Source organism: Nilaparvata lugens, chromosome 3 (genome assembly GCF_014356525.2).
Source record: "Nilaparvata lugens isolate BPH chromosome 3, ASM1435652v1, whole genome shotgun sequence".
Lineage (NCBI taxonomy): Eukaryota > Metazoa > Arthropoda > Insecta > Hemiptera > Delphacidae > Nilaparvata > Nilaparvata lugens.
Genome location: NC_052506.1, coordinates 60,621,884 through 60,648,549, shown reverse-complemented (window position 1 = coordinate 60,648,549; position 26,666 = coordinate 60,621,884). Strand labels below are relative to the sequence as shown.

Below are 26,666 nucleotides of genomic sequence, written 5' to 3'. Positions count from 1 at the left end.
GCAACAGTCGTATGGGAATGTGTGAAATAGTCCAATTATTTATGAAATGAACGATAATTTAATGCTCTACAATCTCGTAACTGGCACATTCTTGTTTCATGGTTGAAGCCTCCATTGATGAACGTTGAGAGGGATTTATTTCACAATGTTGTCAAAGGCCATATTATTGACGAGCTCGCCAAATAAATCTAGCCAAGAAATGTCTAAAGCACTTTTAGTGTAATTTTCCATTCTGTGTAATCTAACAGTCATTGACATCAATGGAAATTTGATAATAATGCTCAAATGAGTCTAATTTTTATCCTTTTTGGCTATATTTAGAATTTTCATGTTGTATTCCAAACATGTTCAAGGGGGCCCCCGGGAACCCCCCTCCCACTCTTGCTATGAGGTATTCCAGACCCCCCAGTCCCGTCAGTGGGGGCCCCACAATCAGCCATAGCCGAGGGCCCCCAGCTGAGCCAGACCGCCCCTGATCTATATGCAAAATTTCAAGTTAATCAGTCCAGTAGTTTAGACGTGATGATGCATCAAATATAATTTTCCTATACTTTACAGGTGTATAAATGTATAATCCAGTTCTTTCCTCTATTATAGTATAGAAGAGGATAGATGGATGGATGATTATTGCTATTTTACTAAAAGATAGAATAAGTTGAATATAGTTTCCCTTTCACAGGGAGTTTTGACAACCCACAAAACTCATTTTTCATTTGAAGATATAATGAAAAGGTGCATAGGATCTTTTTTTTCTCAGCTTGCTAAAATACCCCTCATTCCAATATTAAAATTTTCGACTGACTGTACAATGAGTCTGTCATTCTATCAGGGCTCGAATAATTTTGAAATTTTAATTAAATAAAAATGGAAGGGAATAATATTTCTTTATGTAAATATCAACACCTTTATTCAGACATATTAACTGCATGTGTCTTCATATTGCCGATACAGCATTGATGAAACTGTAAACGTTTATTTAGCACTTTGTCATGTATTTATATTATTTATACATGTGTACTGTATTTGTAATGATTTCTGTGAATAAACTCAATTTGAATTTGTCTCAAAAAACTGTTCTAGCTAAAAAATTAATAATCCATGCCATGTGTAGGCCTATACATTGAATTTTTGCAATGAATCTTTAATTCTGATTAGTTGGCACCATTTTAACGGTGATTAGCTGAAATGAAGAAAATTTGGTTGCACAAAGGTAAAAATTGAAAAATAACACCAGTTAAACTAATCGACGTAAAAAATTTTTAACTGGCCATTCACGGGGAATTAAATCCCACTAACACCAATTAGGTTTCTTACTGATAACTGTCTTCCAATTAGTTTTTGGTAAAAAAAACTACAGAATTCAAAGTAACAGGTGTGGCAGTCAATTGGGCGATTTTGCAACAGCACTTGTGTTCGTTTGGCTGGAGTGGGGAGAACAATGCTACACCCATCGTGTAGCAAACTTTAAAGCATTTTAGTAGCAATGGAGCAGTGGACAGGTTCACAGCGTGCTTATGCCATAAAAGCATTTTATAAAAATGGGGACAGCTATGTGATCGCTCAGCATGAATTTAGAAGAGAGTTTGAGATTCATTGTAATAATGATGTTCCATCAGACAATGCCATAAAGACCTGGGTTCGTAACTTTAAGGCAACTGGTTCTACAGTGAAGAAGAGAGGTGGTAGTGCAAAAATGTGCGTACACCAGAGAACATAGCGGTAGTTAGAGAGGCCTTTGAACAGAGTCCACGCCGCTCAGCGCTTAGTAAATTTTGTGGCACTTGGGCTTTTAGACCACAGCATTCGACGAATCTTACATCAAGATCTTCATTTCCATGCGTACAAAATTCAAATTGTTCATGCATTACAGAACCAAGACCATGGAAACAGACTTCAATTTTGTGAGACACTTCTGCAGTTGATTAATGGAAACCAGAATCTTATTAACAACTTACTGATGAGTGACGAAGCACATTTCCATTTGTCAGGATACGTTAACAAGCAAAATTTCCGCTATTGGTCCGACGCAAACCCATATGAAATCCACGAGAAACATAGCTTGAAAGTTACTGTATGGTGTGCAATATCCTCTTTTGCAATTATTGGTCCCTACTTCTTTGAAGATGAGAGGGAAAGGGCTGTAACTGTGACAGGGGAACGCTATGTCCAAATGTTGCAGAATTTCTTAGCTCCTGCAATTGCTCATCTTCCTGTGAACGAAGACACGTTCTTCCAACAAGATGGGGCTACCAGTCACACTGCAAGAAAGTCTATGGCAACTGTAAGGAACATGTTTCCCAATCATGTAATCTCGAGACATGGGGATATCAGATGGCCGGCCAGATCCCCCGATCTTTCAGCCTGTGATTTTTTTCTGTGGGGCTACTTAAAAGGAAAAGTGTTTATGTCTCCAGCACCACACACAATTCAGGAGTTGAAAAATCGAATTCAGAATGAAATTGAACAAATTCCAGTGGAGATGCTGCAATGTGTGATGAGCGATGTTAGCAGAAGACTTACTGAGTGCATACATAGGAATGGTGGACATCTGACAGATGTTATTTTTCAAAAATAAGACTTTTCTTTTCTATTTTTTTAGTTTTTTGAGTTTGTAAAATAAATGCTACTATCTTTACTCTGTGTTTTTGTATGTTTCATGTCAATAAATCTAATAATTCACTCTTGATAACACTTTAAAATCGCCCGTTTGACTGCCGCACCTTGTATAAGCTAAATATATGAATGAATTTCATCCATTAATAAAATAGAGAAGTGTATTTAGCTAATATTAGCATTCAAAATTAGATTCTGATTTTTGTGGTTAGTTTTTGATCTGGTTTGTCTGCAGATAGCACGACACTCGCGACAGACAGAACATTTTTATGGCGCATGGGTAATGAATACTGAATAGTCACCAATTCAATAACATAACCTCACTTTTGTGCCATTTGTTCAGAACTTGCACCAGTTATAGAATAATAAAATGAGTTATAGAATAATAATTCTATAACTGGTCAAAGGTTCAGAATAATAACATCTGTCGGTTGAACTACAGTGTTGCCAGATTGTGAAACCGTTAAAATCTTGGTTAGTTAACTGGAAAACTTAATCAGGATTAAAAACTAACCGATCTTTGTGGAACAGAGATGAATCCGTAAAACTAACGCTGATTTATTAATTGGCGTAAATGTCCATATTTAACAGACCTATGTGCAACTGGTCTAATTCTATAATTTCTTTGATGCAGCTGTTTCGCATTCACCATATTATTATTATACAGAGTTTGTGAAAATGAAAATATTTATTAATTATCAAAACAATACTATTATTAAGCCTATATTTATAATAAAAATATTATCATTATTACTAAAAATATTTAAAAATTATCAAAAAATATTGAGGTTGAGTAGTGGTATCAGGTAGAAAGCAATAATAGAACAGAAGTTCCTTTTTTAATTTCGATCATATGATTTGCTATTTTTTATGAAATTGTATGTACCATTAATGGAATTTGAAAATTAATTCTGAAAAATCTAGAAGGAAAATTGAAATTTGGGCTTCGAGGTGCACGAGATTGATATTTTAAAAATCTATGTGCAAAATTTGGAGATCTAAATCATTCCCGTTTTTCCGGTATGTAATCCACAAGTTGACATGTTTTGATTCAAACAAATGAACAAACACAACCCTACTCTATCTCTCTCTCTCTCTCTCTCTCTCTCTCTCTCTCTCTCTCTCTCTCTCTCTCTCTCTCTCTCTCTCTCTCTCTCTCTCTCTCTCTTATTATATACGAGATGTTAATGTTTTATTAGAATTGCTTATCTGTATCTTATTCTTATTTTACAACTCTTAATAAAAAGTTGGCTATTGATTTGATATTGTTGCATCATTTCATCCAATTATTTTATGCCTAGTAAAATATTTAATTTAATTTATCTTGGTATTTCAATAGCTAAAGAGATATAGGCTAGTCAAGGACTTTATTCGAGAATGGTTTTGACAATTTTATAAGTAAACATTCTTCATATAAATAGAATAAAGAAAAGAATAGAGTATTTTTATTGCCAAATCAGATTGAAATAATGGCCTTCATTTTAATTTTAATAGATCAATGGCATAATATCAAACTTCAATATATTTGAAGAACATTAATATCAGAATACATACAGAGTAATAACAATCCTAAAGATTTGAATTTTTAAAATTAATGTAGTTAAACTATTAATTTTTCAACAAATTTCTGAGGAGTACCTCCCCCCCCCATCTGTGGTTTTCCCTGAATGGACCGCGGAAGGTCGCCAAGACTTTGAAACGGACCTTCATGAGACTTAATTGGTGATCACTGAAATATATGGAGACGCGCGCATGCGCCAAACGTTGTAGTTGACTAGTATTATAGCTCCGTAGTTTTTGACATTTCATAGTGGTAATTTGCTAGAAAGTGTACAATTTTTAGCATTTAATTGATTAATGAAAGTGTGAAGTACCTGTTTCTATAGTATTCCATAACTGCAAAAACGGTGAGTGACTAATATCAGCAAATCAAACGCACTAGATCAGAACAATTTATTATTGGAATCCATTTTTCGTGACCGGCATACGCTTGCTATTTCGTTATCGTTCCGATTCGACTGATTCCACTACGACCCTTATCACATCTGGATTGCGGCTGGCTGTAGTGAGTGAAGTCTTTACTTTGTTAACGCCAAAACAAACTGTTTTTCAACCGGCCTTTATCTCTGTTGCTACCGTCGTGAAGCCGGTGAACTCCAGCTGACTTTTGTTTACGTGTAACCATGACAACTAACCGCGACAATTTTTAAACCGACTTCTTCCATCTGTATAGAATAGAGGAACGATATCTCGCTCTTTTATGATACGTGACTACAGTTTAATTAGAGTCTCCTTGACCTTGTCCTTATTATCAGGAGCTTCCAGATACAGCGCCGTGATTGCTCTCTCGGCATTCCTAATATTATATTCCTACCCATTTTCCCATTATTTCCTTTTCTCTTTGATGATATGCCACTTTCTCAATTTTTTGAAAGATAGTTCGGCATCGTATATGACTAAAGTTTGTACTGTATGCAAAAAATAATTCTTGATCATGAAATAAACACGCAATATACGATTGCTATTGATTTCGATCTGTATTATGTCTTCAGTGATAAGAAAATTTTCAACACAGAGGGGGAAAGATGCTATTGAGACAAATGGATTCAATTATCGAAAAGATCGTGTAATGTTGGATGGCAGAATATCTTGGAGATGTCTTAGAAATGGTTGTCCATCCACTTTGAGAACGAATGCCTGTGTAAATAGAATATTGGAGACAAGCGGGCAGCACAGTCATCCGGCTCTGGATTTGGATCTTGCAAATGATGATATGAGCAGTGACAACTCTATAGGTGAATCAACTTCGATATACATTGATAAATCTCCGACTACTCCTCGAAATTGCAAAACAAGTGCATTATCTCTCCCTATGACATGTGATATGGGTGTAAACACTCCAACATCAATAACAGTCTCATCAGCTAATACACCACCTAGCTTGCGCGCAGTAGAGCTTCTCCAACAGCGTGATGATTTGATTGCTCACTCTCAGGATTTGAAAACGCAAATTGAATCGCTCCAGAAACAAGTAGATTCTCAGAAGGAATATATCAGGTCGATGACACTGAAATTTGATGAGAAGAATTTCGCAGTTGAAGATCAACTTAAGTGCATGACTGTGATAATTGAAACTTTGGAGGCTGATAACAACGCTTTAAGGAGTGAAACTAATTTGTCTAGGAATGATGCTAATAAGTGGAAGAATAAGTACGAAGAGGTGCTGAAATTCAGGTCGAACGAGGATTGTGGCAAGCGGGTAGGGATTGAAACAGTAGTTCAGTCAAGACGATTAAGCGTCTCAAATGTCAAGGGTGATAAATCTCAAACAATAAGCGCTCAATCCAACCGCTTCAAATGGGAATCTACAAAATACCAGAAGGAAAAACACAATAATTCTGGAAACAAGTATCTTGTGTTAGGTGATTCAATGGTGAAAAACGACTCCTCAAAACTGTACCGTTGATGTTCGACCGGGAATACGAATTGATCAGTTAGCCCGGGTGATACAAAATAAGTATAAAACATCTTCAAAACAGAACTATAACAGTGTAATAGTCCATGTTGGTACTAATTCAATTCGAAGAGATACTGAAGAATCTTTGGTGAATGAAATGAGAACATGATAAGAACAGCAAAACAATATTTCAGTTCATCACAAATAATAATTAGCGGCATAATACTAAGACGTTCAGTGAGTGACTCATACATCAATAGGATTAATGATTCCATCAGAACTGAGTGCGACAAATTAGGTGTATTATTTGTTAACCCCAACAGTTTCATCAACATCAAGGAATGTCTAGGCAAAGATGGTGTACATTTAAATAGATTAGGCTCAAATAAAATAAGTGAAATGTGTGATAAGGTTTTCAGTTTAATGAGGAAAGAGGAAAACTAATTGGCTATGCTATGGGTGTAAATAAAAATAAAATATTTGAAATGAAAGATTCACCGAGAGTTGAGAGTAGTGATAAAAAATATTTAAAAGACTCATGTAATTTGAAAATAATACATCAGAATATTGATGGAATTATTAGTAAGGTGAACCTTTTGGACACGCTAGTGGAAGATGAACAACCTGATATTCTTATTTTGACTGAGCATGGTTTGAAAGACTTTGAAATTAGTTCTCTGACCATTAATGATATGTTTTTAGTATGTAGTTATAACAGAGTTGATATGAGGAAAGGAGGTGTAGCGATATATGCAAGTCTTGAATTTTTAGATGTCATTAATTGCAAGTTTACAATTGTGAATACTGCTGATTTATGTAATATTCGTGATATTGAAATGTGTGGCTTTGGTTTTAAGATTGGTGGACATTCCTATACTATTGTTGGCTTGTATAGATCCCCAAGCGGTGACATTAGTGTTTTTTTTTAAAGGGCTTGAAATGTTATTTGATCGGATATGTAGTCATGCTCGTGATAAAGTTATTGTTGCTGGTGATTATAATATAAATGTACTAAATAGTTCTCCTGAACATAGAAACTTGATTAATATTCTAAACCAATTTGATTTGCATTATACCATTAAAGAGCCCACAAGAATTTCTGGAGTAAGTAGGACAGCCATTGACAATATTATTACTAACATTGAAGTAGAATCTTATACTGTACATATTCTTCACACACTGTTATCAGATCATACTGCACAGGTTTTTCATACGCAATACGCTCATATTTTCAAGAGATCCCAGACTAATCAGATACTATTTAACACTCCAATCCATAATTTCTCACAAGGAAATGTAATAAAACTTGAAAAACTCTCGGTGATGAATCATGGACATTAGTTTATAATGCATCAGATGTAAACAACCAATTTGCGCGGTTCCATGAAACTTTACTCAATCGCTTGAAAATAAACTGTCCTTTAAAACGTCAACGTAAAAAGACTCAGAAGAAAAATAAATTTAGAGGTGAATGGATCACGGTACGAATTAATGACGCTCCCTCTCCAAATAAATCAAATTGTAGAAATAGCCTATTCTTCTTTCCAACATGTAGTAGAGAAATACTCGAAATAATAAGAAGTCTCAAATCAAAAAATAGCGTTGGATTTGATAATATCACGGTGGATGTAATTAAGGAATGTAGTAATGAAATAGTTGATCCACTAGTTTTCATAATAAATAATGCCTTAGGAACTGGAATATTTCCAGATCTACTAAAAATTGCCAAGGTTAAACCATTGTTCAAGCAGGGTGTGGAAACAGATGTAAATAACTATAGGCCCATTTCTATTTTGCCAGCTCTATCCAAAGTGTTTGAGAAACCAATTTATAACAGAATAATGGATTATCTAGAGCGATTTGACTTAATCTCATCCTGTCAAAATGGTTTTGTGAGAGGCAAATCAACAATAACTGCGGCTATAACCTTTATTGAGAGTGTTATTGATCAGGTTGTTAATGGCAACTTTGTTATTGGTACACTTTTGGATTTGTCCAAAGCGTTTGACAGTGTTGATGTTGATATACTTATCAGTAGGATCTCAGAGGTAGGAATTAGAGGAATCGGTTGTAGTTTAATCAAGTCCTATTTGACAAATCGATTTCAATTTGTTGCACTATTGACTCTCAATCTCAGGTAGCTGAATCAATGCGACTGAGTGTTACAAGAGGTGTGCCGCAAGGATCCATTCTGGGTCCATTGCTTTTTATTCTTTATACAAATGATTTGCAATCGTCAGTCCCAGTAGAGGTGGGTATCACATTATAAGCTGATGATACAACAATGATTGTTCAACAACAACAGCCTCAATGAACTGGAGGTGGAAGCAAATCTACAGACAAATTCTGTTGTATAATATTATAATGAATCATTATTGTCAGTGAACCCTAAAAAAGTGAGTGCCTTCAATTTGGTTTCAAACATTATGTATTTGAACCAGTAATTAGCATTGGTGACTCTATTGTGGAGAATGTGACAGAGGCGAGTCTGTTGGGACTGATTGTAGATAAGGATCTCTCATGGAATTCCCATACTGACAGACTGGCGAACAGAATCAGTAGCAGTTTATTTGTTCTGTGAAACATAGTCAAGTGTGTGCCCCCTGAGACAGGAAAAACGTTATATTTCGCACTCATTCATTCACATATTGCATATGGAATTGAGCTTTGGTAACACGTCTCTACAGAACATAAATAAGATATTCATTCTGCAAAAGCGGGCTATTAGGTGTTTAATGGGATTGGGGTTCAATCATCCCTGTCGAGATTATTTTAAAAGGCTGTGCATACTCACTGTACCTTGTATTTTTATTTTTAAAACTTTATTATATGTGATAAAGAATATGGGCAGTTTAACGACCAATGCACAGGTACATTCACACTTTACAAGAAACAGGAACAACTTTATCGTTCAGCCTCACAGGCTAACTCTTTTTGAGAAAAAAACTAGCTACATAGGGACAAAATTTCTAAACAAGTTGCCTAGTAATATAGATTTTAAGAGCATGACTTTCAAAAAATATCTTCATAGGTTCCTTATATCTGGAGATAATAATTTTAAGACAATTCAATCCAGCTGCAGGCTGGGCAGATCGTTTGTCACTACGATCATTCAATTAAATTTTATTTATTTTGCATAGATAGTAAATGATACCAAATTGACATTAGTCATACATAACAGCATAACAATAGAAATACAACTTACATGTTATCAAATATACTATACAACTAAGTACTAAATAAGTTCTACAACATAACTAGAGAAATAAACTACGATTTAATAGTTAATCTAAACTATGACCATTTAATTATCTGAAATGATTGTTGGTTTCTTTATAATTGTTAATCGCATCAACAAGTAGTTCATCCTGATATTTGATTGATTGATAATACAAGCAAAGAAATTTTGCATGAGGCTACACTGTCGCCATCAACGGGTAGTCTGAGAAGGTGCGGGCAACGAACACCTCGTCAGTCGTTGCAGTGGTGTGTGTGTGTGCCCTAAACCCCCCCCACAGTGTGTCGGAGTGTCCCAACCTCGTCAGATAAACTTAATAACCTACTTTCCAGCGACAATATTTATAATAATGGCATAGATTGTTTCATTTGAATCTTTTCAATAATTAACCTGTCACCAACTTTGACTCGATTTCCAATTTTTTTTGGATTTCATTTCAAGATTTTCATAAAGGGATTTACGATAAACTCATTGACAGGCATTCATTACCAGCATTATTCATTTTAAGGTAGTATAATTAATTAGCTTTACAAAAAAATACTTCATGTTCTGATGGAATATATAATAATAATAAAACATAAAATACAAATATTTTATATATTATTATAAAGAGTGAGTCATATGTTTGAGATCCCCTCAATAAGTTGGAGACAGTTGTAGATTTAATACTGCAACTTTCATAATAAGTTTAAAATCGAATACTCTACCTTTTGACATACAACTGAATTTCAACCCCTCATGAGGGGGTGACTTAGGGGTTGTAACTCGAATATTTTAAATGTAAACACCCATTTTGTGGTGCATAATTTTAAATATCTTTTTGAAACAAGAAATATGGCATCAATAAAAAAGATTCATGATGCTTATATCTGAAATGGCAGCTGATTAAAGTTTACGTTTTTAAAGAAATGAGGGGTTGTAACTCATTGGCGTAATAGCCGGGCCCACAATGCGGGGGGCCCGAGAACCAGGGGGGCCTGCGAACCGGTGAGCTGGAAATGATGAGAGGAAACTAACGAGAATAGGTGAATGTTGATGAACTAGCAGAGGATGATCGCTTGTCATATCCCCATCTCTATTTCGAAACAGTAGTGTATTATAAAACTTTGGATATTGTAATAAATCGAATAAAATGAAGATTTGAGGGAATGAATGATGTAATTAGAATTTTTGGTGTTCTCAATCCCAGGTTTTTATCTACTATGTAGAATGTATTCTTACCTTCTCTATTATCCGTGAAGCCGTACTTTTTAATTACATCCATTTGAATTTGAACTACTAGAGGGAATATATATTGCATCATTTTTAACATATCATTGCCAACATTTTCTTTGGCCTCTTCTAGTTTTGTCGAGTTTTCTTCGTTGTTCAATGTCGCCAAGATGTCAGTCAGAGCAGCTGGAAAATAATTGAACGGTTTTATTGCATTGCATGGGATGAATTTTATCAAGGATAGACTTGTTTGATATGAACTTTTTTGTCTGCTGGATTTTTATTTTTAAAATGTATGTGAATTTCGTAAGTTTAAATGAACGAATTGAAAACTATTTGTCTAGAAATTTACACAGTTCCACTAGAGCGATTTTTAAATATATCAATTTCTGGATGTTAGATTTGCTCAATAAAATGCGAAATAAGTCTGATGCTTCTATCATAATTTGTGGAGAGCAATTCTGTCTCATTATAGGTATGTTATTTGTCTTAAGAATTTATTATGGATTAGTGTACCAATTGTTTATGTATTTTACAGTGAAGGGAGTGACTGAACCAGCCTCTTGTGAGCAAGGACTTGAAGTTGAACCATGATAGTTTATACTTCAGTCATAGATTCCATGCAATTTTTCAGAATACTTTTCCAAGTCGTTGCCAAGAAATGGGATTTCCAGTTAGTCAGTGTCAAAGGTTTCCAGTCAATTACAAATAGAAGTAATCTGCATTTTTATTCTTGCTGTGGAGGTGCTAAATCCCCAAAATAGAGGCTCGACACTCAACTCCCAAAAAGTGTGAAGTGGCCTTTCTATGAGTTTCTTCTTCACAATTGCGTAGAACTTCCCAGTACTGTACGCTCTGAATATCCTTAGGAAGACTATTGAAGAATTTAATGGCCTATGTTGGGAAGCTAATTGCTAATCTGCTTTGTGTTATTTCCAGCTAGTTGATATGCCTGGTATTGTAACCATGTACATCACACCTTCTTTGCAGCTGCTCCAGGTTCACGTACAACAGTGAGCACAGTACTTATCAACTGTGTAGTGTGAGAAGTTCACGACTCCTGAAGAGTGGCCGGTAGTGATCCCCAAAGTCATCGAATGAAACTATCCTCAGAGCCTTCTTTTATAAAGATGATTATTGTCTGTGGTGTTATTAACGCAACTTTCATTTTCCCTGATATGCATATAACGCAGTTGTTCAAAAAAAATTGGGCGTTGGGTATGATATTATCAATGTCTCATATCTTGACATCTAATTGCATAGTGATTTAAAATGGGGGAAAGCAAATTGGTTTGCAGTGTAGTAAGATATCTAGAGATATATTTATTTTGAGCAGATTATGACCATTATATTTTGATGTTTTAATATCTGTTCAATATACTCACAATCAGTGTCTTCTTCACACAATAATATAGAATCTGGTACTGTAGAGGCTTGATTTCTTGTCTAATAAGGCTTGAACTTGTCAAATATCATTTTTGCATGATGAAGTGAATCAGATGTGGAAAAGCATTTTGTCTTGCAAAAGGAAGATAGCTTATTATAATAATTTTCAATAAAAATAGTAAAGCCCATTATATATATATATATATATTTTTTTTCAAGAAATGCAGTATTACGACAATTACGCTCACTGAAATTTATGCTTTTGAATGCCTAAAATACAAAATCAAGAATTCTTCTAGCATTCTAATTGATGAACTTTTAACTTACACAGCCATTATGGTAGACAAGCTGCAACACCAACATTAACACAATCCATACACAATAATATTATTTAATGTTCAACAGTTTTGTTAAATTTGTGAAAAATTACAATAAAGTACCTAAATCATATGTAAGACCTTGAGAATAGACAAAATTCTAGAAATTTCAAAAATAATCATTACAATTGTATGCTGTCTTTACATACAGAATAAAAATAATGACTCAATTATATCTTAAGCCGTGTTTTCGTTAAGCTGTGTTTTCGTAACGGGCAGAAGCAGAATCGATTGCAGCGCACCCAAGCGGGCAGAAACAGTAACACTCAAAGAACTAGTTCTTTGATATGCATTTTGCTTTATGTGTTATGGGTAATGAACTTTTTGGGTTGTCCAAGAGGTAATTCTAAAATTATTATTGGATATTTAATTCAATGAAGTGAATTAATGGCTTTTTAAAACTCAGTTAACTTCTCCACAATAAATTAGTTACTTCAATCAATCTTTATTCTATGCTTTATAGACATGTCAATCAAGAGTTAACTTTTCATTTCCTATGCTAAGGGTAAATTTGAAGTAACTGATTGTATTTCATTATTAATAAGATATTTATCATTTTATTAACTAGAAGCATTCCATTATTAATAAGATATAAATATAATTATTTTATTAACTAGAATCAATTGCCTTCAAAGAGTCAATGCTTGTTCTTTGAATCACATCGTGTATAGGCAGGCCTACCTTCTTGTACCGTATTCAACTTCAATGGCCCATTGAAGCTCTATCGAAAAATAGTTAATTTGAATTAAAATTAATAGATAAGTGCTTTACAGTACTTCTAGCATTTTTGGAATCTACGGGTTATATTACACCAATGGAAATCAATATTGTAAACGTTTTTTAGGCAATTTTATTTTAGCAGTCCCCTTTTTGATCATTGGATAGGTACGGTCCCGGCTGATATACATAAAATATAAGAATCGTGAGGCCTAAATTGACTGCCTAAATCAATATGCCTTCTCAGGCAATTACGGACTCCTCACCAGTAAAAGCTATAGGAATAATAAAAATTATTATTAAAGATTAACACATATGACATGTACAAAGTGTATTCAAACAGGCGAACTAATCCTAATAATTATTGTTGAGATACCTGTATATCTTGCTAGAATAAACAGGTTCTGTTACGGTACTTTAAATAACACAGAGCCTATTTTAAAATGGATATATATTTATTAATATTAAAGAAGGTAACTAGTAGCCTTGTAATATTCCAAGATGAAACATGATTAGTTTCGACATGTTTAATAAGGACTCTCTTGACGATGACATAATTAGAAACTGGTCATGCTTATTTTTAATATTTTAGGGTAGGCCTACTAGTTATTTTCTATAATTAAACATTAAAGTTGCCCTATTAAAATTAATACTTTATTAGGGTATTAATTAGAATTAGAGTAGCCTTTCAAACTCCTTATTTACTATAATGTTCTAAAAGCTTATCAATTTTAATCAAAACCTTGGAAATATAGCCTAGAAGGTAGAATTGAAAGTGATTATATATTATTTGATGTGGCTTGTAACATAATATTTTCAACTTTTGCTTGTCATTTTTCATATTCAAAGAATTATTACCCCTTCAATGAAGTACATAAGTACTATTACTTAATTCTTAATTCAATACATAATTGTGATACCCTATTTTATATCCAATTCAAGTCTATTATTTAACTACGTGTTACCTATAGCATTTGCCAGTCAGCAATGTTAAATAATTTTATTAGTTCCAAAAAAAGCAGAAGCCATACAGAACCAATTATTAGATTTGTATATCGAGTATCGATACCGAACGTTTAGTCCAGGCGCTGGCTTACATTGAGCATACATGAGAGAGGCAGAGAATTTGACTTCGGATTATTGTTAGGGAGTCTTCAGTGTATATGAAACTCGATGTCGTCACGTCCCAGGGTGGTCGACAGCTTGTTGGGGAGGGGGGTAAGTTGTAAAAAACGCGCGTTTATAAAATCGCCTGTCCTGCAGTTACTATTCATAGTACAGCTTTTATTTTTTTCTCAATATTATGTACACATAACTGGCTTTCAATGTGGTCCTATACATTTTTGCGATAAACCGCATAGTTTTTCCGTAAAAAAATAAAATATCTCGAAAAATGTATTTTTTTATTATGGACTTTTTGTTATTTCTCGAATATTCAAGTAATTAGCCGACTTAGAGGAAAAGGCTCCCAATAAACGTTGTAGGCCGTTTCTTGCTGAATCCAATGATATACATAGTTTGGGGGTTACGATCATAGATGCGGCAGTGGGAGGGGGATAAGTAGCACTGTTACGCTGCGGCGCGGTCCTCCCCCATGATTAATGCGCGTAATGGCCTGTCTATCGCATCGCTCCTACTAGTCTATGTATTTCAGGAACGCTATCTTATGTATTTTCGATCGCTGAACACGATTTTTCAACTCTCAAGCCTTAATAATTAATAATTCTCATCATAATATACTAATTATGGTAAAAATTACAAACTTCATCTCATTATCATTATTTATGATTACATTGTAATGATAAACCATCCTGTTAGGAATCCTATATGTGTTTCTCAGTCGAAAAAAAACTGATATTCCATTAAGAGAGAATGATTATTCGATTTAGTTCAATGATCACTTTGGAATTGCGAAAATCAAGTAATGGAGTAAGTTGAACAAATAATATAGGCTACCCCATATAGAGCACCGTGTAACAGAAGTAAAATATTTTCTTAATATAAATTTATAGTTGAAGCACAAATAATGCCCATTAATCCCATGTGATATGACTAAATATTTGATTACAAAGGAAATACAACTCTAAAGCTGCGTTTACACCAAAGTTATTAAGGAGATGTTAATATAACTTAATCTTTATAGATTCTATTAGATTGAACATCACTTATCATACATATGATGGACATATGTGTTTGCCAAGTTCCGTTCAATCTAATAGAATCTATAAAGATTAAGTTTTTAACATTTTGTTAATAACTTTGTTGTAAACGCAGCTTTATCAACTGATTTCTGTAACTTATATCTTCGAATAGATACTTTTCATCTGGCTGAGTTTGATTGATTGTCTTGGGGTGGTACTTGAATGAAAGTGGAATGAGAGATATCTTTGTTGAATTTGAAATATTTGGAGAAAATACTGTTGGAAATCTATTGAGGGGAGATCAGTATAATTAAGGTGTGAGAGCAAGCAATCAATTCAATGAAACAACTACAAGGACTCATGAATGGTTCAAATATGAGAGATTGTCAAAGTATATTTGAAAGAAGTCAGGAGCTATTTGCGGAGTTTTTTTAGAATCAAAATCAATGACTACTTGAAATTTATGAATGATTATTGTAACATAGTTTAAATTATCTTAAATTGTATTCATGCTCATAAGTAAGGACTCTGGTATTGCACATAGAAACTGTACGAGAAAAGATCCCATACTTTTTTCATTCAATCACACAAACTATGTTATAAAGTCTGTGTTATATCTAGAAAATATAAAAAAATACCCATAGAAGTAGAAAATAATTTCCAATAAGGAAACATTAACTCTATACAGTGAATACATTGACTCTCTGTCAAATGAAACCTTGAAAATTTAATAAATGTGACAACCGATCATGCTTTGGAGCAAACCCTCATTCGATCATCCAAAACTGAGTGATTGGAATAGCTAGTTCTTCAAAGGCTTTCCTAAAATGGCTGCTACTATATAAATAAATCTTCCATCAAAGATATTCTGTTCAATTATGTTGACATCATTATGGATATCACTGGAGATTGTGAAGAAAGTCATCTAATGAAGTAAAACAAGAATAATGAGAGATGAGAATGATTTCCAGAAGCATAATCTTCTCAAGAGAACATAACATTTTTCTTCAAGAGTCTGATGGACAACAGAATCTGCATAATGTTATCAATGGTCTGGAAGGAAGTGAAGAAGTGTGTGATTCTCTTTTGAACGTGTAGAAAGAAATAGTTATTCGGTCTCCAACGTTTTTTATCTGAACATAGTTGTGGCAAATTGTAGAAGTGTATTCTCACCTATAAAAAGAAACAGAGTTCTTTCATTCTCCACGATGCAATCAAACAAAAATCCTAGTCTTAGTTAATTCTAGAACAAAAAGATCTGATCTCTGTATTTTTACTAGGTAGATGTTTAAAGATAATTCAGCATTGAAGTTTTAGTGCAGCATGCATTTCTACAATAACCGCAATCTCTGTCAACATCTGATGGATATCTAAAAAAAAATCTTAATCTCACTTGGCCCATGAAATTGTAAGTGAAACTAGTTGTGGATTTGACTAAATCCCTAAATATCGTTGACAAATTCGCATAATGATGACATGGCTCTCCTGAATTCAACTCCTACTTCACTTCACAAAACTTTAATACGCTGCAAGATTATGGAAACTTTGTGATGAGAAGAGTTATGAAAATTCTCAATAAAGATGGAGTGATACAGGTGGACATAGATTTTTATGTCTATGGTCTAAAATCAAACAAAGTTAGTGAACATATTAGAAGCAGCAGAGTAAAAGATATTATATTCACTCCCTAACTGGTCCCAACAAAGCTGCAAAGTCAAAAAATGTGTTCAAAATATTTTCTCCAAATTCCTTTGTCAATTGGTCTATTTTTGCATAACTGAAGATCTCACACTCAACACTGAAGCTGCTGCAACAGACGTGGGGATGTGCATGAACTTGTGAAATTATACATCAAATTGAAGAGAATTTGATGCTCTATAAGCTCATGATCAGCATGGATTTTCCCATCGATATTCAAAAAGTTATAAGAGCAACAATAGCAAAAAATTGAGGGAAAATGTGTTTTTTCAAAAATGTCACATCTTTTAGAGCGGATATCTCGAAAAGTGAAAGAGATACATATGCGACATGGAAAGATATTTCAGAAGTCAAGGCTTAGAGGGTATCACTATGAATGGTCAATTCGATGTATTGATGCTTCATTACGTTGATGATATTGTAATTCTGGCAGATAGCCCTTCAGATATGCGAAAAAAGTTGAAATGCCTGGAGGCCTATTGTCAGAGTTTGCAGCTCAGGGTGAATACTACAAAAACAAAAGTGATCCCCTTTCACAAGGGAAAATTGGAAAAGCATTTGCCCTTTTATTATTACCAGGAAAAAATAGAAATTGTCAAAACCTATAAATATTTAGGCGTTGAATTCTGTAGAGGTCGTTACAACTCATTTTGCTGCTGTGTGTTAAGGCGAAAAGTATTAGTTCAGCTATGAGATATGCTTTAGCTCAGGCCAAGTCTGATTCCTGGGAGAGTAAAATAAAACTGTTCAACACAATTTTGTTGCCAAGGGTATTGCATAGCTCTGAAGTGTGGGGGTTGTCATGCATGGAGCCAGTGGAAAAAATCCAGTGTCAATTTTTCAAGAGCTATTTCTTTATAAGGGTACTCCTGACTGGGCGATTTGCATCGAGACAGGTAACCTTGAACTGGTTAATATAGTTTTTTCGAAAAGCTCTGAATTGGTTAATACGACTATTAGAAATGCCAGTCAATAGATACCCAAGAAAATGCTATGAAATTATGAAACAAGAATTAGCTAATGGTAGGGTCAGAGACACAAAACTCAAATACAACTGGTTATATCAAGTAAGGAGTCAATTCCATTACCTATGCCTCAGCGAGCAACCTGTGGACCGATCACGGGATAGAACTGAATACTCTAAAAACGTTTTGTACTTATTTGGTAGCTAAGCATAGCGAGAACTTATTCAATTTAGATGTTAGCAGGGCCCTTGATTCTCATTCATTACCCAGGTACACATTTTTAAACCCAAATTTTCTAATAGGTGAACAACTGAATTTCAAGTTGGCTTTTTCAAAAATCCGCTGTGTTTCCCAACTGAGACTAGCCAGTGACACATGCTTTTACCTGTTTCTTGAGGGGAAGGGTACTTGGATTAACTGCAGGGAGCTCTGTCCAAACTGCAATCTTAGAACCGACGAAACGGTACAACATTTCTTACTGATATTCCCCATGTATAATGACGCAAGAAAACGTTACATTGGCAAACTTATTAGAAGTATTGTAATGGATTCAGATAAAGTTATGGTTCTTTTGTCAAATTCAACTGTTGTAAAAATGAATAATTTATATAATTTTTGTGCAGAAGTTGAACGGCTAAACCGACACTTGGACTTAATTTCGAAATAATAATAGCCTAATTATATGTGTCAAACTAATATGTTTTTTTTTGTGTCAAACGAATACTCTGTACTCAACTCTTTGAATATAGGGCATGGACCTGATTACAAATAAATTCTATTCTATTCTATAGAAAAAGTTGTAAGCTCAATATTATAGGAAATTATGTAAGCTTTAATTTCTTTTAGAATAGTCATGTCTGTAAAATGCATAGTTCTCAATTTATATGCGAGAAACCAAAAATGGTACCTTTGAACCACCCCCACCCCCATAGCACAGGGGGTAGGGGTGGGGACTATTGATATGATTAACTCCTCACTACCCTAAACAGAACTGCAGGGTCAAAAATTGTCGGCTAAAGTGCATGTCCAGTGCCAACATACCTGTCATCAAATTATTGGTTGGGATTGATTTAGTATGTTATTTTGAGCACAAAATCACAAAAAATTTAACGGCGCTCACTATTGTTTTTAAAATAAATAAGAACTTTACATGCTTTTAACCTATAAGTAGCAACCATAAGTAGCTAAGGTTAGGAAAAGCTTTAGGTTAGAAAAAGCTCTATGTTAGGAAAGCTTAGGTTAGGAAAACTCAGATTAGGAATATCATAATTTGATGATTTTAATAATCAAAATGGCTGCTACTCATAGGTTAAATGCATGTAAAATTGTGCTACTTTGAACTTAGTTTATTTAAAAAACAATAGTGACCGCCGTTAAATTTTTGTGCTCAAAATAACATACTAAATCGATCCCAACCAAAAATTTGATAATAGGTATGTTGGCACTGGACGTGCACTTACACCAAAATTGTTTTCCAAACTTATCCCTCTATAACACTTCGTTGACTGGGTTATAACCTAAAGACTTTATAAGGTAGGCATAGATATAGAAGAATTATTACCTTTTGCAGTTTCCGCATTAAAATTAACACTTGAAACACTCATTTTAACTCTGACAGTATTTTATATCAATAACTTATTTCAATCCTCGGAAAAATAGCATTATACGCTAACTTATTATAATAATCATAACTTGTTATTATCACAATAAAATTATATCTAGAGAAACAAAATCTAGTTTTATATCCGGATTTTTTAAAAACAAAGTAGGTAGGAGACAAAAGTTAGGTTATGCTGTGAAATTGTTGACAGTACAATCAGCTGTTCATCATCATACTTTGTCAATCTGAAGTAGATTTCTAGAGAGGTATTTTATTTAGTGCTAGTATTATCTCAAATAATACTCCTTATACTTCCCATTCTCATAATATCCTTATATAATAATCAAAAATAATAGAAAAACTAATTTTTTTCCATTTTGTTGATGTTTCATACAAAAATATCCATTTGTACACTCTGCACTCAGCATGAACTGTCTAAGGCTCTAAGCCTCTAAGCTCAAAGAAAACAGGAAATGTGTTCGGCGGTTCGGCATAGTGCATAGATTTTGATGGTTATCAACTGCAGCAGTTTGATAGTTTGATTTTTCAAGTACAATCAGGTTTTAAGATATTTGTTTAGTTTTCAGGTCTATGTATTGTTTCTAATAATTTTAATATTTGGTATTTGAGGTAATATATACTTTTTTATCAACCTCATCCTCGACCTTTGAGCTTGAGATGCAACTCTTCGTAATCTAGAATAATTTAGTTTTTGTAAGTTTTATTACTAAATAAAATGCTATTCGTCAACTTAAATCTTATTTACATAAAATATATCTTTAATATTGATCTATAAACAAATTGATTTAGCTGTAACTCTGTAAGCTTATTAATTTTAGACAACCTGCATAGTAACTACTTGAAAACAGTGACTAATGAACAAAATTCAAAGTATTTTATGACTTTGCTAGCAAATAGTTACCTAACGACAATCAAGCTCAATATGACCTTGCATAATTTAGTAATATTATCGAAATTTGATTTGAATTGATAATTACTAGCTATACTTTTGAAATAGGCCTATCACCTGTCTGATCTTCAAACATAGTTTTTAAGGTTAGGTTAGAGCTAAGAGTATTGGTTAGTTACAAGGTACATTGGTTAATAGTTAGGTTGAATTAATTTTTTATGTTTACCGCTATTATTTGGTTTATGTTTGGTTAACCGTTAAGCTGCGTACACATAAACGCGCTTCCAACCCGCACCGAGCACGCTCCGCCCTCGTACCGCCCTCGTTCCTCCATCGAACCACAGTCGCTCCGCCCACGCACCCATCATGAACGTTACGGAAAATGTTAGATCTTCTCGCGTTCCCCGGTCGAACCACTGTTGCTCCCCGGTTGATCATCAATCGCTCTGCTGGAGTGACGTTCGGTTGCGGAGCAGAGCGAAAGTCTGTACGCACCTTTAGATCTTTAAAACCAGGGTGTGATGAAGGATAGTGTATAGCAGGTTGCCCGATCGCGTTTACATACGCGCATGAGATGGCATGAGCCTACGTCAAACTCCGACCTCTCGGCCGGCAAACGCCGGCTTCCCATAAGAATTACATACAAAACACCTCGTCAAATATCAATTCCTCACATAAAAACCACTGTATTAATAAAAAATATGAATATGCGATTCAATTCAGAAAGAAACAAGCTTCACATCAATGTGTATTTTGAAAAGTGTAGAAAGTCCTTGAATCTATCACTATATTCAATCGGTAAAACCGATTCATATTTGTGAAAAGGCTGGTAACTTATTTGTTTTGGACTTATTTTGAACAATAATGAAGCGAACATATTTAGTTTTTTGCTGGTCATCCAATTATATTCAAAAATTATTGTTTCTGATTTGACAATCGTTTGTGAAAATTGATAGTATTGTCGCCCGGAATGCTAGTTGCAAGCATTTGTATTTATGACTATTTGTTTAAGACTTTATTAATTGACAAATACCTAGAACCAATTTAGCGAATTCATGGAACTGTTCACCATGGTTACAAGTTATTTTTAGAACGTCGAACTGTCCGGTTTCTAATAATTATTTCAGTTGTCTACTGGAAAGCGTAGTGCCATAGCCTACTATAGATAGAGTAAGCCATGGTAGTGCCAATACGTTGCTCTTGTATTGTGTTTTTGTTTCTGCTCAGTGCCTTATTATCATTATTGACGATCATGAGCATATCTTATTGATTATTTTCATGGGACACCAATTTACGAAGGAAATATCATTTATTATTCACGGTAGTATGTTATTTTTTATTTCAACGTGTCCATGGGATACTTATGAATGCAAAGAACACTTGTGTAAAGCAAGAATAGATCTTAATTATAATTTTAATACTTCAACTAATTATAACTTCAAATAATATAACATTAATTATTCATGAAATGTTTCAACTACATTATAGTAGTTACAGTAGTGTAATACGCTTTATTTCTTGATAAAAATAGCAGCATTAAAGTCATTAAAAGTCGTGATTACTGATTAGCCTATCTATTTTTTTATAATAATTAGGAAAAATAAAAATCTTTATATTGTTTAAATGATGTTCATACATTGTTAGGGCTTATCTAGACTGTTTATTCTTGTGATAAAGCTAGGCAACTGTTGATGGGTTGGCATTGTTTCAGGAGTTGTTGATAAAAATAACGTTAATATCCTGAAATTCCTAAAGAAGCTGTTAGTTCTTTCCACAGACCTTTATAAGGATAAAATTTCTAAATGAGAATAGAATAAGAACTAGAACGATGCAGAAAAAACTAAGAGAAAGTACAAAAACGTATTTGAAATTGTATTATCAAATCGTGTGTTCAAACGATTTGATTTAGACTCGCCAGTAACATTTATAGGATTTATACTGAAAATTGGTTTTGATAAAATGCTGAAAATTGGTTCAAAGGGGATAAAATGCTGAATATTTTGATGTCAATCACTTCTAAGTAGTGTTGATGGTTAATTTTCTATGAGGGCTCAAAGTTTGGCATTTTTACATTTGAATGCACGTTAATCCGGGCCGAGAGGTCGCAGCATGACGTAACACCATAGCCGGCTGCGTTCTCCACGCGTCTTATGTGATCAAGGCAACCTACTATAGCCTATACTATTCTTGGGGTGTGATCACATTAAATTCGTATAATTATGTGGAAATGAACACTTGCTTATACCAAGCTTGCAGATGAGGAACAAAATCTGGGAATAGCAATAGGAACACTTACGCTTAACTCACATTTACGCGACTCAAGTCAAGAAGGGACTGCAACTCTGATCCCTTTGCAACGCAGCATGCTTTTTCGGCGTAAACCTAGGTTCAGTGCCATCCCGTTATACCTGTCATCGAATTTTTGGTTGGGATCGATATAGCATGTTATATTGATCACAAAAATTTAACGGCGGTCACTATTGTTTTTTAAAATAAACCAAGTTTTAAGTAGCACAATTTTGCATGCATATATCTTATACCGAGTCAGCCATGTTGTGTTTCAAACTAATGATTGGTCGAAACAGTACTTATAGATGTAGGCCTGCTGATCTGATACCTAACCCCTTCCAGCATATTATTGTCATTTAAAAGCAAAAACCTAACCTACTAACCTACCCTTTCACTTTTGAAATATTAATAAACCTAACTCAACCTGAACCCCAACCTCTACCAGCTTATTGCAATGCCAAACCAAAATCCTAACCCCCTAATTTACCCTTTTACCTTTAAAACACTAAGATAAATCATAACTCAATCTGATCTTTAACCGGCGTAATTCTAAGTACAGAGGTGTGTTAAAAGTCTTTAACATAGTGAGGTTAGTAAAACTAATTTTTTTATTTGTGATGAGTGGTCGCCGTTTAATTTTTGTGATCTAAATAACATACATAACATGGCACTGGACCTAGACTTAAGCCTGTATTTTCAAATTGTGACACTCGGACCAGTCGGTTCTAGCAGAGATAAGGAAAGTACTCTCTTCTCTCTGATTATACTCTCCGCAACCTCACGACTGTGAGACTGAATCGAGCGGCGTCTCGAAATATTGGTCTAGAGCGATAGTGCTCGAGTTGCGTAGTACTGTGTATTTTTGATGAAGTGAGGTTAGAATTAAAACTTCAAAGTTTCATATTCATGGTTAATGCACTGAGTAGATACATTTTCTTTATTGTTACTTCTTTTTAGTTTCATCATTTTATATCGGACAATAATAAGAATTAGATAAGACAATATTCATAATAATTATAAAAAAAGCTGTGAGGTGAGGTTAGAAATACAGTTGCATGGAACTGAAGCAGTGACAATGAGCAAGAAAGACGTAAGGTCGAGAGACTGGAGTATCCTCGACTGGAGTCGTGCGATTTGAGTCTAGCTAGTGTGAGTTGAGTCATACACTGAATGCGTACTTTTTCTGGTTGCGTTCAGTGTGAGCAGCTACATGCAAGTTACGATGTGTTTAAATGGCACTTTTCAATCTTTGTTTTTCATGCATGATTCGACGTACATTTGCACATATACCAGGATGTCCACGCGGCGGGAAAACCGGGAATTATATGTGAATTTCATTTGGGCGGGAAATGTACGGGAATTTTTTGACACTCCCGTCAACTAGCCAATTGTATATTAAGGACAGAGTTGAAATTTAGCCAGTGGATGAGTGGTGTATTAGTGATGGATGATACAGGTTGGTGTATCGATGTGGCGTTCTATAAATATCGTGTATCGATTCGGCGTTTTATCGGTGCCCTGCATTGATAGGATCTATCGGAACGAGTAGGTTTCCTTGCGATATTCATTATTAAGGTATGTCCACACATGCCGAACCGAACCTCGAACAGCGCAGCGAACCGTGCAATTCGCTGCGAAGCGCGCCGTGCAGCGAATTCAAACAACAAAATACTAAGTGGTGAATATTTTTCAATTTTTATAATGAAACATTTATACTGTTGATTTATTTTACTAATTTCGGCTTCAAATCATCAGTTTTCGTACTGTCAATGATATCTGAAATAATTTCAAGACATATATGTTCTGATCACTAATTTTTTTGTAAACATGATTAGAATATTATTTGATTTGGTTTCTCTTTATCACACTTCCTTGTGAATCAATAATTGATCATCCATTTTGAATTTATAGGTACTAAATAAATTAAAACCAATTGGATAATTAATCAGACTGTAAGATATTATGATATATTTGGTAACAAAAGTATTTAGAGTAGTTATAATAACCTATCACGAAAAATTAATATTATACACCTTGCTTATCCGGTTTTTATTCAGGGTCATTTTAAATAAACTTTTTTAATCTGCTTAATGTTTTTTTTTTAATGATGTAGGCTACCCGCAATGCGAAAACGCATTCTTTGATGTGTTTATATTTGCATCAATAAATTGTAAATCTCTATGATATTTTTATTTAATTATAATTTTTTCAGCCCCTTTCTCATTTAAGTCATTAAGTCAAAAGTTCAGAACAGTCAGTTCAGAATGATGCACTGTACAGTCGGCCGAAAACGCTGTGGAGTGTCATGCAGAGTACAGTTCAGTACTGTTCTGAATGTTGCAAATCGATGAAAAGAACACTCCCTGATTCCTTGATCAAAACTTTATTATTGACTAGCAGGTAACCCGTGTTCCGCAAGGGTCTATTTTATAACTTGACGTAATGAAAATTTGAAAAATTTTAAATAGGCCTATAACCATCCTCGGTTAATTAAGAATATATATGCAAAATTTCAAGTTAATCAGTCCAGTAGTTCAGACGTGATGATGCGTCAAACATAATTCTCCCATTCTGTACTAATATAAGCCAGTTCTTCACTTTATTAAAGTATAGATTGGTGAACCTAAAAAGGTCCTATTCACCTATATATAGTCTGTGTAAAATAAGTTGAGACTTGACCCTTCATCCGAAGAAATTACAAGGTTGCAAATTCCTGTAAAATTGCATCTTTCTCAAATTTCAAATTCAACGTCAGAATTGGATGTAGAATATCATCCCCGATATCCTAGTAGTGCTAAAGAAGTTTCAGGGTTCAAGGATTGAAAGGAAATTCAACTTTAATGATAAAATTGGAAACATCGCGAAGATTTGTTTTTCTTTTGAATATCACTTCTATCAGAATCATGGGGATCATAATGCGTAATAATTCTATATCAAATTAACAGGGAGAATGTCTCCTTTCTATTGTTGTCTGGACAATCTTTATCCGACCTATAGTTATTTTTTAATTAATGATTATGTTTGTCAATGTCGAGACTTTTCGAGCAGAGAACATGAAATTACCTAGAACATTTTTTGTTTCAAAAGATAAGTAGGTGGTAAAAGCGAGAAAGTTTCTCAAAAATAATTTAAATTATTTTTTTTAATTGTCAAAAGTAGTCGGAAGGAGGTATTTCGGTCTCCAAGGGATTTCAAAGTTAGGAGAGCGGCTGCATGGTATGCATTGTGTACCAAATTGTATGCTAAAGGCTGGCAATCTACAAAATAATTTGACTGAATTGTTTCAAACGCAAGTAGCTGATTGCCTCTAGAAAGGCTGTTATGAAACACTGCTTGGATTATTTGAGGCGAGGTTGTCATTCTCACTATTTATAATCATGATTGTGGCTTGCAGTTGCTGAATTTTTCAATCGTTCTGTATTTTGTTTTTGTTGATCCCAGCTATTGATAGCATATGATGGCACACCATTCAGCTGCTATCCTTAACTTTGAAACTCCTGAGAGGCCATAATACCTTCTTCCGAGAACGTTTGACAATTTAAAAAAATAATTTCAATTATTTCTGAGAAACTTTCTCGCTTTCACCACCTACTTATCTTTTGAAACAAAAAAGTTTCTAGCATCTCGAAAATGTCATGTTCTCTGCTCGAAATGTCTCGACATTGACAAACATGATCATTAATTAAAAAATAACTATAGGCCGGATAAAAATGATCCAAACAATAATAGGAAGGAGACATTCTCCCCGTTAATTTGATATAAAATTATTATGCATTACGACGCCACATGATTCTGAGAGAAGTGATATTCAAAAAAAAAATCTTCGCGATGTTTCCAATTTTATCATAAAAGTTGAATTTCCTTTCAATCCTTCAACCCTGAAACATTTTTAGCACTACTAGGATATCGGGGATGATATTCTATATCAAATTCTGACGTTGAATTGGAAATTAGAGAAAGTTGCAATTTTTCTCGATTTGGCAACCCTGTAATTTCTTCGGATGGAGGGCCAAATCTCAACTTATTTTACACAGACCATAAGTAAGTTTTTTGGGTTGCCAAA

The 26,666-nt window shown here is 34.1% G+C and overlaps 2 protein-coding genes across 3 annotated transcripts in view; one reads left to right on the top strand and one right to left on the bottom strand.

Moving 5' to 3' along the window:
* Positions 1–19,620, bottom strand: part of LOC111054509 (protein C10) — a 42,201-nt gene extending 22,581 nt beyond the window's left edge. The window contains exons 1-2 of the mRNA XM_022341552.2: positions 19,366–19,620; positions 10,530–10,706 (exon numbers count right to left, since the gene is read on the bottom strand). Of these exons, the coding sequence (XP_022197244.1) occupies positions 10,530–10,706; positions 19,366–19,408 (220 nt within the window). The 5' untranslated portion in view covers positions 19,409–19,620. The remainder of the gene's footprint in view (positions 1–10,529; positions 10,707–19,365) is intronic.
* Positions 19,621–19,862: 242 nt separating this feature from the next.
* The window catches only part of LOC111054510 (E3 ubiquitin-protein ligase TRAIP), a 30,629-nt gene continuing 23,825 nt past the window's right edge, over positions 19,863–26,666 (top strand). The window contains exon 1 of one of the 2 annotated variants that reach the window (XM_022341554.2): positions 19,863–20,034. The gene's annotated coding sequence lies outside the window, so the exon portion shown is untranslated. Of the gene's footprint in view, positions 20,119–26,666 lie in introns of both variants that reach the window. The other variant, XM_022341553.2, reaches the window with a different exon arrangement.